The sequence below is a fragment of the Rhodnius prolixus genome, unplaced genomic scaffold (genome assembly GCF_049639745.1).
Source record: "Rhodnius prolixus isolate KJV_2025 unplaced genomic scaffold, Rpr scaffold_1, whole genome shotgun sequence".
Taxonomy (NCBI): Eukaryota; Metazoa; Arthropoda; class Insecta; order Hemiptera; family Reduviidae; genus Rhodnius; species Rhodnius prolixus.
The window spans coordinates 27,816,572-27,834,710 of NW_027411581.1; the positions used below are offsets into that span (position 1 = coordinate 27,816,572).

Sequence of the window (18,139 nt, forward strand, 5' to 3'; positions counted from 1 at the left end):
AAATAAGATAACGTACAACTTCCAGATTTCCTATTTTTAAATAGAGTCCTTAACACCTTGCCTAGACAATATTTTGAGTTTATTAATGCCTGGTAGTCCATCTCCAAGAAGGATCCTACTATTGGTTTATTGAGGGAGCGATTATGCACTGTTCAATTGCGTTTCAATAAGAAGTTCATTATGCGCTCGGGTGATGAACATAAAAACTCTGAGGCATTGGTAGTGTCAAAGGAAAAGAATGTTCCTAAAGACAATACAACATTAAGAAGGGGGGCTTCTCTGTTATTTCTGCAACGAATTCGGACATGTCGTCAAATATTGTCTACATCACTGTAGGAGTAGTGGGGTCTTCTGGAATACCATTAATCTATATCGTAAAGCCAAAAATATTCCCTCGGAATTATCTATTTCGTGTGGAGAATGGGTATCTTATTACAGGGACACCTATCCTGCCAGAAATGTTATAGATTTGACATTTTTAGATATAAGACACCCTGTTTTAGATGCTCCTATAGTTGATTCAGAAGTATACCATATATTAAACCATTGCAAATCTGGAAAAGCACCAGGTAATGATAATATTAACTATGAATTTTATAGATTCTTACCACAAAACTGGCTTCTGTATATTATAACTATGTTTAATCATATTTTCTCCACAGAAAAAGTCCCACATTCTTGGACAAAAATTATAGGTTTTAATCTATTTAAAAAAGGCGATAGAAAACAATTAACAAATTATAGATTGATCGCTTTAGCTAACTCCATTCTAAAAATATTTACGCAAATTATTTTGAACAGGTTGACTTTATGGTCGGACATGGTTGGGGCAATACCTGAATCACAGAATGGGTTTAGAATGGGAAGAGGCTGTGTTGACAACATTTTCGTGCTTTCTTCGTTAATACAAGTTAAATTATCCAGGCCTAGAGGTGAATTGTTTTGTGCCTTCATTGATTTCAAACGGGCATTCGACAGTTTGAATCATGGTTCACTTTGGGTTAAATTGAATAAAATAGGTGTCAGCAGTAAGATAATAAGAATTATCAAGTATTTATATGATAATGCGATTCTTCAAATTCGATGTGGTAGTGAGTTATCCGAACCTGTTGATATAACAGAAGGAGTTCTCCAGGGGGAAACATTGAGCCCACTCCTATTCAATTTATTTATGAGCGACATCGAAATTTATTTTAGAAGTAAAGGCTTTTCGGGCATCCCTATTGGTCAGAGCACTGACATTATTATGCTACTATACGCAGACGATATGGTATTGTTAGGTGATTCATATACAGATGTTCGGTCTAAACTGAACCTGCTAGAAACCTATTGACAAGAAAACTTTCTCCACGTTAACACTAACAAAACTAAAATTATTAGATTTTCAAAATCGCATAGAAAGAGTAGCAGGCGTTTAATTTTTAACGATTCACACTTGGAACAGGTATCGGTATATAATTACCTCGGTATAGTGTATTCTAATTCTGGCGTTTTTCTTAAGCAGACTGAATATACTGTTGGCAAAACTAACACAGCTATTGGTTCTGTACTGAAAACTTGTGCCGGTGCAAAAATAATTCAATGGGAGGCCAGAACCAAATTGAACAATGCTATTGTATTAGGAGTACTTCTTTATGGCGCTCAGATTTGGGGACTTAGGTACTGTGACTCTTTGGAAGTTTGTCACTTAAATTTCTATAAGCGGTTACTAGGTCTATCACGGTGCACCCCCAATTTTGCGATTCGCCTAGAAGTGGGAACTGTTCACATTAAGTACAATGTGTTAAAGCTAGTCATTAACTGGCTATTTAAATTGAAAAATATGTCTTCCGACAGGTACCCCTTTCTTTGTTTTTTAAAACTGTGTGAGCAGCATAGAATTGCCAATGTTAAATTTAACTGGGTTACTCAGTTACTGAATACTTTCAATTCTATTGATTTTTCAGGCCTAATTTCAGTACAGGATTTAAATTTATTTAAAAAAAAGTCTAAAGAAATTTTATTTGTTTATAGAAACCATTTGCGAGAACTTGACTTAGACAAAGTAAATCAATCCAATTTCAATTTAATATATAGTTCTCTTTACTTAAAGGATCAGCAACCTCAGGCATATTTAACATACGATATGAATTTCAAGTTTCTAAAGTTTCTGGCTCAGCTTCGATTGGGTTCTAAGTCGATTGGGCGTCTGCTCCCTTGATATTGCTACTATAGGTGGTTCCATCCTTGCACCTCAACACCCATTTATCATTTTAGATAAAATAGCGGTCACAACTCCTACTGTTAATATAAATGCTTCAGTACGTGAAGCAGCCAAACATTTGGTTTTAGCCGACCCCTCTTTTGATAAACCTTCTAGGATCGATTGCATTTTAGGCTCCGATTTAGCCTCTTTGTTATTTGGTCAAGGCTCTCCTATCACGTTAGGAACTGATATGCCAGTAGCGGTACCTTCTCCGTTTGGCTAGATTCTCTTGGGATCAGCCCCAGTGGCGACTTCTCCTTCTTCGGGGTCTACTTCAAACCCCATTACTTCAACTTCTTCTGCCGTAGCCGCATGCTGCGCCGCACCCGGCAATGAGTTACATGCCCTTGTAGAGAACTTTTGGCGGGTTGAAGATTCACCCCCAGTTTCTCCTGCACCGTCTCCACAGGAACAGCGGTGCGAGCAATTTTACCGCGACACCACCACACGTGATGCCTCCGGTCGGTATCAGGTTAGATTACCTTTCATTAATAAGGATCCTTCCTTAGTGGTCAACTCATATGCTGCCGCGTACTCACGCTTTTGCGCCTTGGTACGAATGTTTAAAACAGATCCTAGCTTTCAGAAACTATATACTGAATTTATGCAAGACTACCTTGACCAAAGCCATATGCAATTAGCTGATGGACCTGTCTCTTACTATATTCCCCATCATGGGATTTTCAAGAATCATGGGGACAACCCCAAGATTCGCGTCGTCTTCGACGCCTCTGCTAAAACCCCCAGTGGTACTTCATTAAACGATCTTTTGTTTGCTGGTCCTAAATTGCATCCTCTTTTGTCCGATATAATTTCATTGTTCAGACAATATCCATTTGTCTTTTCCTGTGATATTAGGCAAATGTTTCGCCAAATATCTATGCATTACGAGGACAGACAGTTCCAATGCATTTTATGGCGGCGTCTCCAGACCAGCCTATACGCACTTATTACTTAAACACTGTTACATACGGCACAAGATCAGCTCCTTATCTGGCACTCCTTACACTGGCTCAGCTTGCCGATGATGAGGAAACAAATTTTCCTGAGGGAGCTGCTGCTTTAAAAAGAAACATATTTGTCGATGACGTTGCCGTGGGTGCGTACTCCCTGACAGCAGCTATACGTCTGCGTAATCAACTTATTGCGTTATTACACTCTGGAGGCTTTGACCTCCGTAAATGGGTTGCTAACCACCCTTCCCTACTTATGGGAATCCCGTTGGAGCACCACGTTGCTTCCACTTCTTTCAGCACCACTTCAGCGTGCTCTATTTCTTTATTGGGCGCATTATGGAACCCTACTACGGATTCCTTTAGCATTCGACTTGACTTCAAGTCTAGCCCCAGTGGCACTGTTACTAAACGTTTGGTACTCTCTTTTATAGCCCAAATTTTTGACGTATGCGGTTGGCTTGCACCCTTTACATTCAACTTAAAGGCCTTCTTACAAGCCTTATGGAGACAGTCTCTCCAATGGGACACTCCTTTGCCAGAGCAACTTGCCTTTCAATGGCAGTCTCTTATTTATGAATTTTCTATTTTGGAGCAGGCAACATTGCCTCGCCCATTCACGCCCACTGCGGCTACTACTTCCTACATCCTTCATGGATTCTCTGATGCCTCAGCACGAGGTTATTCAGCTGTTTTATACTTGGTTGGGGTGGAATCGCGCTCACCTCCAGCTCTTTTATGCGCTAAAACGCGCGTTGCTCCTTTACACACTTTAACTATTCCACGATTGGAACTGTGTGGAGCTCATTTGTTGGCATCACTTGTCGCTCATTACTTGAACTTATTTTCTTCTATTCTTACTATCACAAGTGTCCACCTCTGGACCGATTCGCAGATCGTTCTGCATTGGGTACAATTACCTCCTTATAAGTTCAAGGTTTTATGTCTCAAACCGGGTATCCCAGATTCAAGATTGGGTTCCCACTGCCACTTGGCATTATGTACCCACTAAGGACAATCCAGCTGACATTGCCTCTAGGGGTTGCAATGCCTCTACACTTCTTAACCATACACTATGGTGGCACGGCCCATCATGGCTGTCTACGCCCTCTTCAGGGCCTAACATTGGCCCTTTGGCTCTTCCGCATTCAGTCTCATCGGAATTTTCACTCCAAGCTGAATGCGCTACTGTAGTTCCGATTCCTACTGTGCAACTATTTGATCACATTCCATCATGGAGTTCATTACTCCTTGTGATTAAACTTATACTCACTTGGAAGTCCAAAGTCAAGGGGTACCCCCCCCCCCCGGCATTGAGTCATGTGATTACTGCTATTTGTTTCTACATTCAAAGGACTGCCTTTGAGAAAGATATCTATGCCTTACGATCAGGACGATCTTCCTCTGCCGGACTACAGCGTTTAACGCCTTTTATTGATTCTAATGGGTTAATTCGAGTCGGCGGTCGACTCCAGAATACTACTTCTCTTAAAACTTGTCATCCCCTTATTTTACCTAAGAGCCATTATTTAGTCAATTTACTGATTGACCATTATCAAACTTTATTTCTACATTCAGGGCTAAATCTTACACTCTATCATCTTTCACGTTCCTTTTGGATTCTGTCAGCCAGACAAGCTATTCGTTCACGCATCCATAAATGTATGGTGTGTTTCCGGGCCAAACCATCCCATAACGTTCCCTTAATGGGTCAACTTCCATCGCCGAGGGTCCTTTCCTTCCTTTCCTTTCACACATACGGGCATGGATTTTGCAGGTCCATTCACAATTCGGATCTCGGATTGTCGTAAGGCTCTTACTGTCAAAGTTTATCTTTGCATATTTGTATGCTTCTCTACTAAAGCTGTTCATTTAGAGCTGGCATCGGATCTTTCCACCAGTGAATTCTTAGACGTTCTACAGCGTTTCATTAGCCGACGCGGCTGTCCTGCCCATCTTTATTCAGACTGCGGAACTAATTTTGTTGGCGCTTCTGCCGCCCTTACACGAGCACTTCAATCATTACAAGCGGAGTTACAATTTTCTAAACTTATTAATGATTTTTGTTTTTCAAAATCTATATCATTTCATTTCAACCCACCTTCTGCACCTCATCAAGGAGGGCTGTGGGAACGTGCTGTTCAATCAGCTAAATACCATTTGAATAGGCTCGTTGCCAATTACATCCCCACTTACAAGGTCTTAAATACTCTTGTTATACGCATTGAAGGCATCTTAAATTCTAGGCCTCTTTCTACCATCTCCAGTGATCCTAATGATTTCTCTGCCTTAACTCCGGCCCACTTTCTATTGGGTAGATCTTTGATTGAACCACCAGATGCGGATGCGGCCATTCAACAATGTTCGCCTCGCCAACTACACTGGATTCAGGCCGTCATTAAGGATTTTTGGACACGCTGGAAATCTGAATACCTTCCAGCTCTTGCATCTCGGGGGAAGTGGACCTCAACCTCCCCTAATCTTTCTGTTGGAGATCTCGTATTGATTGATTCTGACAACACTCCGCCCTCTTGTTGGCCTTTGGCCCGTGTACTGCAGGTCTTTCCTGGTTCAGATGGTATTGTACGACGTGCTCGTCTCAAAACTGCAACTTCAGAGCTTACTCGTCCAGCAGTTAAGCTCTTTCGCCTTCCAATTTATGATTAAATTGCAAGCTACCTTGATTAACTATTCTTAATCTTATGTTTCTTGTTCCGCTAGTTATTTCAATCGGTTTTACACTTCATTTGTTTTTTGTATTCTCTTAAGAGGTTGCCTTATACAATTTATCTCAAGGCCCAGCGCCATTTCCTCCTGTTGGCCCCTATCTAATCTTCTCAAGACGTCTCTACGACGTTGACCCCTTGGGTTCAGTCTCTTAACCTTGCTCCGTAGCATGACTTCCCTTGGGCGAGTCTGAGTGGAGGCCGGGTATACGTCTGCTTATTCTCTCGTTACTCTCTCCCTGTAGCCACAGTGCTACACCTGAGCTTTGCTCATTTTGTATATACACTTTGTAGCTTACGCCTCTATGGCTTAGATTTAGTTACTTACAATTTTCACATGGAGTCATTTTCCTTTTGGCCCCCAGTGTCGCGTATTACTACGCGAATTTATATAAAAGGGACACCAGTGGGGGGACTCCCAACTTTTCTATACATAGGTTAACTGGCAACACTGTTCGTTGGCAGTGCCGAGTTGAACACACTGTTGGTTACTAGTTCAGTAGTCTATCGTAAGTCGTCACTGCTCTAAGAGAGAATTAACTGTGCCTGTACGAAGTACAGCCTTTGAACTGGACTCGAACGCCATCTTGCCTTTTGCCAGCACATGTTTGCCTTTTAGCCTTTTTTCATCTATCTGCCCTAGACGGCCCCTTTTGTGGCAGTGGTTGTTCTTCTATACTGTGCCATCACATTTATCAAGCAGCCTTATTACTATTCACTCAAATATTGGATTCACAGGTGAATTAATTCTTGAAGCGGTAAGTCAGCCTATTTTCTCCATTACATCCTTAATACCCCTGGGGTATTATTATTATTATTATTCCTTATTCCTTACACCTGGGAGTGGTCTGGCTTACTGGCGGATGATTATTCACCCTTTTTGCACAATCCATCAAATTACGCTACACTTCCGCTGCTGGATTCTTCAACTTATTTGGCACTACCTTCAACTTGTGAACACTGTATTACATTCATTTTTTATTATTACTAATACCGGCTATCCCAGTGTTTAAAGGACATTACGCCAGAAGCTTGGTAGCTGTACCTACATCTCAACAGTGTGCGTCCAGTTAATCTCAGCCTCCTTCTTAGCGCTGATTCAGGGTAGCCTCATCTTTAAGGTATTTCCCACTTTATATTTGTTATTTACTTTAACTGTTTTTGTATCAAGTTCTAACTGAACTCTTCTGATTATATCAGCTAGGGTACATGCCCTATTGCGCTCTTATATATTTCAATATATATATCTCTTTACATTGCTATCACAAAACCTATTTTACTCTCTTGCTACCTTCAGGTGATTTAAGGGGCCTTTTCACATCTATCCTCTCTTTTAACTTTTGCTCTGATCTTTTCATAGGTTAGAGCTGGTCCTCCATTTCACAGGAAAACGCATTTGTGGGGGCTTGCTTCGACATCTGCCGTTTCCAACATTCACACCAGCACCTTGGATCTGCATGGGCTACTACAGCTTAATCCAGTCCATTACCAGTGCGCCTGACATCGGCGTTGCCCGCTGAAGACTGGGTTTTGGGTTATCATCACCAAAAATGATGTAGTGAAGAAGAACAAATGCATAGTCGTTGGAAGCACTGAAAGACTAATTCTTATTTTTCGACCACCTGATTCCTGATCTCTAGCAAGTGGGTATTTCCAGTTTAAATACTCCACATGGGCTAACAAGGTGGCCAGCTAGAAGTCCTGATTTGTGGGGGCTTGCTTCGACATCTGCCGTTTCCAACATTCACACCAGCACCTTGGATCTGCATGGGCTACTACAGCTTAATCCAGTCCATTACCAGTGCGCCTGACATCGGCGTTGCCCGCTGAAGACTGGGTTTTGGGTTATCATCACCAAAAATGATGTAGTGAAGAAGAATAAATGCATAGTCGTTGGAAGCACTGAAAGACTAATTCTTATTTTTCGACCACCTGATTCCTGATCTCTAGCAAGTGGGTATTTCCAGTTTAAATACTCCACATGGGCTAACAAGGTGGCCAGCTAGAAGTCCTGATCTTACGCCACTGGACTTCTACTTGTGGGGAACACTTAGGCAAAAAGTGTATGAGGTGAGGTTGGAAACACGTGAGGATTTGGTAGAACGCATTTATGCGTGCTGCAATATGATGCGGCATAATCACGATGAACTTCGCCTGGCAGTGGATGCAGTCAGAAGAAGGTCGGTACTGTGTCTGAGACAAGAGGGAGGACACTTTGAACAATTACTTTGAGTTAGGTAAATAAATTAAATTAACTTTTAATGGAATAAAATTCAATTAAATTATCTGTTTTTTTTATAATATGTTTTTTTATAATAAATTGCAAATATTGTGATGAAATTACAAGTTTCTATTAATAAAATGCATGGAAAATATTTTACATTTCTGACAAATGACTGTATGCCGACGCTGTTTTGAGGCCTACTTTTTTGCAATTAATAACAGATTTCTGCGTCAATTTTTAACATAACCCCAATTATTGTATACCGTTCGAAAGATGATCGTTTGTAAATGTTTTTCCTGAATAGTGCACGGTTTTTTCATATAAGAAGTTTTTGAGAAAAATGAAGTCAAAGTTTTTGGAAAAAATTAGAAACTTGCTATTTCTTATGTTTGGGCCACAAAGTAAAATACTTAATATTATTTTTTTGGAATATAAATTAGCTTATTTAAAAGGAAATTTAACCTTCTTTCTAATGAGTTCATTAAAATAGCTGTAGCTTTAATAGTTTGAGAAATATAGACATCTTTTTGCTAAAAAGTAGTAACACTTTGAAAAAACATAAAATTAACAATATCTACAAAACGGAGCCGAATCGAGCCATAGTTAATATGGAATTTTTTGTTGCAAATGATGCCCAGAATCACCTCCCGAAGTTACCGTAGTCTTATGCTGAACACCCTGTATAGGCTAGATTGTCAGGCAGCCCAAATATTAGCAATTTAGTTTCTCTACTTAAATATTCAATCTGTTTCATTAACTCAGTTTGATTCTGTCTTAAAGTAATCAAATCTCTTTTAAGTTCAATGTTTTCTTTTTGTATTGAGTCAATCTGCGAGCAGAGCGCATCGCAGTCGGCTGAAGTTAATGTCAATGTACGTGTTTCTCGTTCAAAACCTCAAATGCTACTCCTCACATAATATAAATTTATAATAAATTAAAAAAAAAAACATTTCAACCTTCTTAGCTAAGTGAAGTAAGAGAAAAGTTAGGTGAGGAGGATTGGAATGCAAGGAAAAAGGAGGAAAAACCTGCAGCTGGTGCCATTACATTATTTTTCGTTAAGTAACTTATAAATTATTGCAATTTAATAGTAATAAGAATAAGGGCACGCCGACTTAAGTAATTAGAAATGATTACCTACTAAAATTTAAACTCGGCATGTCTTTTTATGAATTAATTTTAATCTTTTCTTACGGAAACAACAATAAATACGTACTTATTTCAAGTATTAGCACAAATAATACATGTTTATTTTGTGTCTAACACCTAGACTAGAGAGTAAACATGGAATTTGTTCAAAAATTATGAAATACATTTCAAAAAAGTGTCTAATCCACCTTACTAAAATAATTAATTACATAATAATTAAAACTCGCGCAATTGCTGAAAAATGTAGGGAACTAAGAATGAATGGCATAAAAGCACAGCAATTCGCTGGTGGTATCAAAATTCGCAACAAAGTTTATAATGACTTATCAAAAATACCATTATTTGTACAGCCAAATATTGACGCTTCTAACCAGGACACCAAGAATAAAGCAGCAGTTATAAATGTTAATCAAAGTTATTATCATAATAAGATATTAATTTGGAATGTTAGTGGAATTCAGAATTTTATTGACAACTGTAACAACGATCTTATTATGGAATATGGGGTACTCTGCCTAGTGGAAACTTGGTTTGTTGGTGAAAACATAAATCTACCTCTACACTCGGACACATATTCTGTTATAACATCATCAGCTGTAAAAGAGAAGAGGAAGGGAAGAGGGTCAGGAGGTTTGGCTGTGATTGTAAACATCAAACTCTGGAAGTTAGGCTATCGGCCGATCTCCTTACTTCCTTGTCTTGAGTAAGCTGACTGAGAAAATTATCTTAAGAAGATTCACCTCATTCATTGATAGCAACAGCCTATTATCATCCTGCCAGTTTGGTTTCCGTTCAAGTCACTCGACTACTGCCCAGTTAGCCAGAGTAACAGACTTGATAGAGCACAACTTTAATCTGAACAAGCATACGGGGATGGCTTTGATAGATGTGGAAAAAGCCGTCGATTGTGTTTGGCACAATGACCTTATCTATAAATTAATTGAGAATAGCTATCCGTGATATTTAATTTACTTTGTTAAAAGCTATTTAGCTAACAGAAAATTCAGCGTCGCACTCCATAGCACAGTTTCAGGTATGAGGTTAATTAAAGCTGGAGACCCCAAGGCTCAGTCCTGGGGCCTACACTTTTCAATATATTTATTAATGACATCACCAAGCTGAAACATAAAGCCAGTTGCTCCCTTTTTGCTGATGACACTGCCTTCTTTATTTCTTCATTCAGAGTTGACGCAATAGCCAAACAGTTATCGATAGCCCTTGGAAAAAAGTTTCAAATACTTCACAAAATGGAAAATAAGGCCAAACCATGCCAACGCACAAGTTATTTTGTTTACACGCCGTAGACCGGTTGTGAATAGTTTTGTTCAAATTAATGGTAACTCCCTTCCGTGGAGTAAGGAAGTTAAATACCTCGGGTTGATGTTAGACTCCAAATTAACTTTCACGAAACACATAAACTCAGTGTGCGATAAAGCGGTAGGAATTATGGGTAGTTTGTTCCCTCTGTTAAACCGCAACTCTAATTGTAGGCGCGCGAATATGCCTACATCCAGATGCGGAGGGATCGTAAACTACGAGCGCTAGGTGCCCAAGTGGGCGCTATAAGAAATGATATTGAACAAAGAAAAATGAGAGAATGAATAAGTGTATAGAAGAAAAAGGGGAAGGTACTTACCCTTTGGTGCAAGGAGCGATGTGCGTGAGGTATGTTGACAAGACGCCTGAGAAGCGATGAGAGGGAAAGGAAGCTGTGGAGCGGATGCGGATGTATATGTTTGTGTGAGTGTGCGTATAGAACTCTGAGAAAGGTAGGCAATATTTGGGTTCAGGCTCAGAGAAGTGTATCGGAAGTGGGAGCGAGGGGAGCGGATGAGTAAAGGGGAATAGTGCAATAAGTGCACTAGATGCGGATGAAGGAAAGATAATAGTGCAATAGATGCACTAGATGCGGATGATGCGAACTGCTAAGTGTCAGCGGAAGTGATGCGTAGCAGGCGGAGATGCGTTAAAGGTTGCTAAAGCGTGATTAGCAGTAAAGCGTCTGAAGCAATGCCTAGCAGGGAACTGCATAGACTGGAAAGGTGACCACATGGTCCAAAAGGAAGTAGTAGGGCAAAGGGTCTAGAATATAGATACACAAACAGCGGTGAAAGGAAATAGAAGCTATAGACAGTGACGTATTTGGCATAAGAAACGGAAACAACAAGTTGAGATAGATAGAAGGTTTGAGTAAACAAAAAAGGTGTAAAATAATAACTTAGTAATAAGCGATAAGAAATAGAAGGAAATTAAGGCGGATGCGTACATTAGTACGCGAGGCTGACCCGCGAGAATCGGAAGCTAGTCAAACTGGCCGAAGGTCCCCGGTCACGACCGAACACTAATTTAGAATTTTTTAATAAAAAAACTAATTTATTATCTTTATATGCGTCCAATACTCTTATATGCAGCCCCTGTCTGGCCCAATACTTGTCGCACCAATTACGGGAAGTTACAAAGAGTTCAAAACAAATGCTTAAGGCTAGTTGGGTCATATCCCCGGTGGACACCTATAGATTACATGCATGCAGCACTTGATGTTGCCAGCGGAAAAATTTATACACAGCCCCTACCCGCATGTAAGAAGTATTGTTGACTACAATTTAAGTTCTCTTAATTATAAAAAATATAAGCTCAAAAGACTAAAACATATCCTGTTATAATTGTTATATTTTTGTAAGGTTTTTTTTAAAATGTTTTTTGGCCTTATATTAAGTCTGGAGTACTTATCAAAGTGAAAATCATTGTTGTGGAGAGACATAGACGCTGCAGCCTGAAACCTCCTTTTACAAGGCTGAAATTGCTGTATGACAAGGAGCATTATCGTGATGCAACACCCACTTGTTCTTGATGTTTCTATAAACGAGTTTTTGGCCAGTAAAAACATTCCTGTGGCTCCTCAGCCTCCTTATTCGCCTGACTTGAGTCCTTGTGACTTTTTTCTCTTCCTGAAGTTGAAAAATCACCTCAAGGGAACTCATTTTAGGTCAGTCGAAAACATTCAAACGGCTGTAACCGACCAGTTGAAGGCTATTCCAGTATCGGAGTTCGAGCACTGCTATGAGGAGCCACGGGAAGTTACAAAGAGTTCAAAACAAAAAGTTCACAAAGAGTTCACAACAAAAGTTTGTTGTGCTACAACAATAAATTCACAGAAAATTTTGTCTCAGTATTTAATAATTAATTCGAGTCATTTTAATCGACTTGTGATAATTTTGAGGTTAAAATATTTATTATCTACACATATTTCTTAGACTGTGCGTATCTGCGATTGAGTGCGGCGAACCAAAGTCAAAACTCGGTTGTGAGTGACAGTGTCAGTGCGCTGTGGTTTTTGTGTTTGTGTAAGGAAATGTCGGCAGACAGCGGGGGCCAAGGGCCCCCGGATAATACTAGCAAAATTTCAGATGTCATCTTTTAGTAATGCTAATATTAACCCAAATGTTTCTAACACAATAATCAATCATAATAATAATACTAGCTTACTTACTAACATGATGGAAGTAATAAGTACCAATACTGATAGCGACAATAATACTAATAAAAGTACTCTAAAGGCAAATAAACGCCCGAATGAGAGAAATATTGCATATAGTAAGTCAAAAGTTCATGTACAAGAGGCTAACTCAGGTACCCTAAAATATAAAAATGATTACGTGAAAAATGCACTAAAAAATAGATACAAAGTAGGCGATAAAGGTCCCTTTGTGAATTTAGAGGGCAATAAGGGTAATCTGGTTCATCGTATGGCAATAGGAAAGTGGCTGCTAAAGTCATCTATGACCAGTAAAGACGATATATTGAACATAGAAGTTACTGGTAAAAACCGAATGAAAATAGAAACTAATAGTGCCCAAGCAGCCAACGAATTACTTAAGTTGGAGATCCTTAAAGAAAGGGAAATTTCAGCTTATATTCCTTTTTTTTTTTTTTTTTTGTAATTTATTTGTTATTCACAATCTACAATAGAATAAAATGCAATCAGTGAATATGATGAAAGTAGACTTTATGGCTGGATCAGCTTGAGGAGAGAAGCTGCCCTCCGGCAACACTCTCGCTGGAGTTCCTTACATTACTGGAGCTGGTCACGAGGCCAACAGCGTTTCAATCGTCGTGGAGGACGATCTGGAATCGTTGTGGAGGCAAGATTTTGAATAAGAGGATTGGTACAGAATGGAAGAGAGTCAAAGAATTTTCTATATTTAGATTTGGATTCGTCAGTTACGTATGAGATTTTGAGATCGTTATGGAGGGTGGAGTTAGAGACATAAAATGGAGAATTCGTAATCTGACGGAGAATTTTTGATTGGAAGGACTGTATTTTTTGTGAATTAGAAAGTTTGGCTGAACCCCACAGTTCGAGTCCATAAGTCCAGATCGGTTTGAGTACGCTGTTGTATATTAGTCGTTTATGTTCCAGTGGTAGTTTGGATTGTCTGCCAATTAGTCGCAGTAGTAATTTGTTTCGTCGGTTGAGTTCAAGTCTTTTCAGTTTAGTGTGCGGATTCCACGTTAGTCTTTTGTCGATGTACATCCCAAGGTAGCGAACTAAATTAGCAGAAGGAAGAGGAATGGAGTTGAAACTTACAGAGGGACAAGAATTACGACGCAGAGTAAAAGTTATCTGTTCGCACTTTTGAGGATTGAATTTGACTCTCCACTTTTTGGCCCAGGGTTCTAGTTTGTGTAGATGTGTCTGTAGATGAGAGGAAGCGGTAATGGCGTCTGAGTTAGAAGAGAGAATAGCAGTATCGTCAGCGTAAGTGCAGAGCAGTGTGTTTGAGTCAGTTGGTAGGTCAGATGTGTACACAGTATAGAGGAGCGGTCCAAGAATACTACCTTGAGGTACACCAGCCCGTGCCAGAGAGTAGTCGGAAGAGGCAGATCCACAACTTATCTTAAAGAAGCGGTCGGTAAGAAATGATAGTAGAATTAAGTAATAAGTTGATGGAAGAGCTCTCTTTAACTTCCACAATAGTCCTGGGTGCCAGACTCGATCAAAGGCCTGAGCCACGTCGAGAAAGGCCCCACAGCAATATTGTTTCCGCTCCAGAGAGGAAGCAATGGCGTCTACTACTCTGTGACACTGGTGAATAGTGCTGTGCTGTTGTCGGAAGCCAAACTGATGTGTTGGAATTACAGTCGCAGATTCCAGTGTAGGGTAGATGCGTTTAAGTAGAAGTTTTTCCAATATTTTTCCCATAATAGGTAGCAAACTAATAGGTCGGTAAGAGGTTGGAAGGTGTAAAGGTTTATTAGGTTTCGGTATCATTTTTATTACAGAGAATTTCCAAGTTAAGGGAAAGTATGTTGTCCTGAGAACTGAGTTGTAAATGTAGGTTAGGAAAACGATTGCTTTTTTTGGAAGATTGCGAAGAATTTGTGCTGTTATCAAGTCGTATCCTGGAGATTTTTTGTACGGTAGGGATTTTATTACGTGTTTAACGTCAGACGGAGTGAATGGTTTTGGTGGTAACGAAAGTGGGAGAGGGATGTCTAGGTCTGCTATGACGTCAGTGCTGTGTGACTCGTCTTGAATATCTGGGTGAGGAGTGAATACGTTAGTTAAGTAGTTCTTAAATTCGGTCGCTGTTTCATTGTCGGTAACTGTCCAAGATCCGTCGTCACGTCTAAGAGGAGAGGAGACAAATTTATATCTGAGAAGACGTTTGGTGGCTGTCCAAAGAGATTTGCGGTCAGATACCAGAGAGGTCACGTACTCGTCATACTTCAGGGTTCTGTGTTTTTGTAGCTCTCGTTTCAGCTGTCTCGTCAGTCGGTTGAAGGTCAGCTTGTCACTCGGGTAGCGAGTGTGTTGCCACACAGCACGGGCTCTTCGTTTCTCTCTAATTAGCATTCTTATGGCAATAGGTACATTGTGATGTCGAAAATTATTCTTTAGTGAAGTGCATTTGGTGGATTCGGAAATGGAAGTTTGAATGGAAATAGTAAGTGTCTGTACTGCGTTATCTATTTCATCAGGGGTTTTCAATGATGTTAACAGATTTAGTTTGTTTGCTAAGATAGTTCGGAAGAGAGTCCAGTCTACAGGCCCAGTGTTTAGTATAGGAGGTGAAGGAGTGGGTTTGGGTACTACACTGAGTGTAAGGAGTACAGGGCTGTGGTCAGAAGATAAGTCAGTAAGTGTATAGATGTCTTTGTAAATGGACGTCGTATTAAAAGAGATGAAGATGTCCAGAATGTCAGGTAGTTTGGACTGTGCAGTAGGCCAGTATGTCGGTCTGTCTGGTGATAGAACATCGTACTGTTTCAGTGAAAGAACATCCAGCAGTGTGCGTCCCCGTGGATTGGATGTACGACATCCCCACTGAGGATGCTTGGCGTTGTAATCTCCTCCAGCAAGAAATTTAGGCCCTAGAGAATGGAAGAAAGATTGAAAGTCCGTTGCTGAAATAGCTTTATTAGGAGGGCAGTAAACTGATGCTAGATTGAACCCTAGAGGTTGGCAGTCTAGAGAAATGGCTGTGGATTGAAGGAATTCTCTCTGGTAGGAAGGAATTTGATGATGATTTAGAGTGTTTCTGACTAAAATAGCTGCGCCACCATGAGATGTGTCGTCTGGGTGATCGGTCCTGTACGTTTTGTATCCGGTTATGTAAAAGTTGGATCGTCCAGTAAAGTGAGTCTCGGTAATAAGTGCAACGTCAATTCGTTTGTCATTTAGAAATATCTCTAGTTCGTCTCTGTGAGAGTTCAAACCATTTGCATTCCAAAGGAGAATTGCGAGTGATTGTTGAAGATTAGAGTTCAACGTGAGAGTTTGGGAATGATTTCTGTTACCAGAGAAGTGAGTAGTGTGATGAGTGGAGTGATGAGAGACTTGAATTCGGAGAAGAATGTGTTAAGGAGAGAGGTGAGGTCGTGAGAGATGGGGGATGGTTGAGTAAGAGCTGGACGAATCGCTGAAGGCCCCGCAACTTCTGCATATGTGGGTCTGTTGCTGGTGGTGGTTGGAAAAGGTTGTTGACGAGTAGATTCTTTAGCAGGAAGCACAGGAAATTCGGAGCTTTTGGGAGGAAGAGCAGTTTGCTGTGATGAACCATTTTGATGTTGATCTGGCCATATTCCATTTTTGGCATAGATGTTTCTTCTTCTGAGGCGCTGAAGTTCTTTGTGAACAGTGCAACCTTTGTAGTTTGCTGAATGGGCTTCAAGACAAAGTGCACATGTTGGAGGAGTTTCTATTGGTTTCTTGCATTCTGAAGATGGATGCATACCTGCACATCTTACGCATCTGGGATTATGGTTGCAATATGACCTCGTATGGCCATATTGTTGGCATCTTTTACACTGTAGAATTTCCATTAATTTTGCGACCACAACTGCTGAGGTGTGAGCTGGTGCGTTGTCGTGATGGAAAAGGACTTTTTTGTGGGCCAATCGTGGGCGTTTTTCTTGCAGCTCGGTTTTCAAACGGTCCAATAACGATGAATAATATGCACCTGTAATAGTTTTACCCTTTTCCAGATAGTCGATGAGGATTATTCCTTGCGAATCCCAAAAGACAGTCGCCATAATCTTTCCGGCCGAAGGAACGGTCTTCGCCTTTTTTGGCGCAGATTCCCCCTTGGTAACCCATTGTTTAGATTGTTCTTTGGTCTCAGGAGTGTAGTGATGTATCCATGTTTCATCCACAGTAACGAAACGACGCTTAAAGTCCTGCGGATTCTTCTGGAACAGCTGCAAACCGTCCTTGCAACACTTCACACGATTTCGTTTTTGGTCAAGCGTGAGCAATCGCGGCACCCATCTTGCGGATAGCTTTGTCATGTCCAAATGATGATGCAAAATATTATGTACCCGTTCATTCGAGATGCCCACAGCACTAGCAATCTCACGCACCTTCACTCTTCTGTCATCCATCACCATATCATGGATTTTATCAATGATTTCTAGAGTAGTAACCTCAACAGGGCGTCCAGAACGTTCAGCGTCACTTGTGCCCATATGGCCACTCCGAAAATTTTGAAACCACTTATAAACTGTTCTAATCGAAGGTGCAGAGTCACCATAATGTTTATCAAGCTTCTCTTTAGTCTCCAGAGGCGTTTTGCCTTTCATAAAGTAGTGTTTAATCAACACACGAAATTCTTTTTCGTCCATTTTTTTGAAAATCACTCGACTTTCTCGATTCAAACGAATGCCAAACACAAAGAAATAGACAGATCTGGCTGAAACTTGGTGTGTGTTCTTCCAATAGATGCTACTAACTAAACATAACCTCGATACGCGCCAGTAGTGCTATCTCTCTGACTTTGCACGGACTTTTCAAACGACCCTCGTATATTCTAGACACCACACCTTCTGTTCTCCTCCATAATTTAACAGTATCTTTAGTGACTAACTTTTATTTCTGATTTCTATTATATCTAATGATGGTTTTGGTTTTTTCGAGCGTTGTTGATAGATGATTTTTGTATAAAAACAACTTTTTTGCTTTATACCAACGTTTCGGTAATTTTTACTACCTTCTTCAGGGTCTGTACAAAAGGAATATTACACTAATATAGATAAAATTGAAAAAATAAAAATAAATAAATAAAAACTATTTCTAAAACACAAAATTAAATAGATAGATAAATATAATTTGGAAAGACTTACATTATAAAAAAAGTTTGTGAAGTTTAATGTAGAGCTACGAGTATATCATCATAACTAAGGAACGGATTTTTATGTATCTAAAAATGCCAAATATTTAAATAAAATATGCATTTATTTTCGTCAATTATGTGGAAAATATGTGATTTTCTTAAAATATTTTCTGGAATATTTAAGTAAAATGGACATTTTTTTTTATGAAAATGGATTTTTTTGGGGGGGG

At 39.9% G+C, this 18,139-nt stretch overlaps 1 protein-coding gene across 1 annotated transcript; it reads left to right on the plus strand.

Moving 5' to 3' along the window:
* Positions 1-4,962: 4,962 nt before the first annotated feature.
* LOC141451022 (uncharacterized) lies at positions 4,963-5,865 on the plus strand. Its single transcript, XM_074122402.1, has one exon. The coding sequence runs from the start codon at positions 4,963-4,965 to the stop codon at positions 5,863-5,865; it is 903 nt and encodes a 300-aa protein (XP_073978503.1).
* The last annotated feature ends 12,274 nt before the right edge of the window (positions 5,866-18,139 follow it).

What these genes read in the sequence shown, in the direction of transcription:
- LOC141451022 (XM_074122402.1), top strand. Translation starts at nt 4,963, where the DNA reads ATGGATTTTGCAGGTCCATTCACAATTCGGATCTCGGATTGTCGTAAG.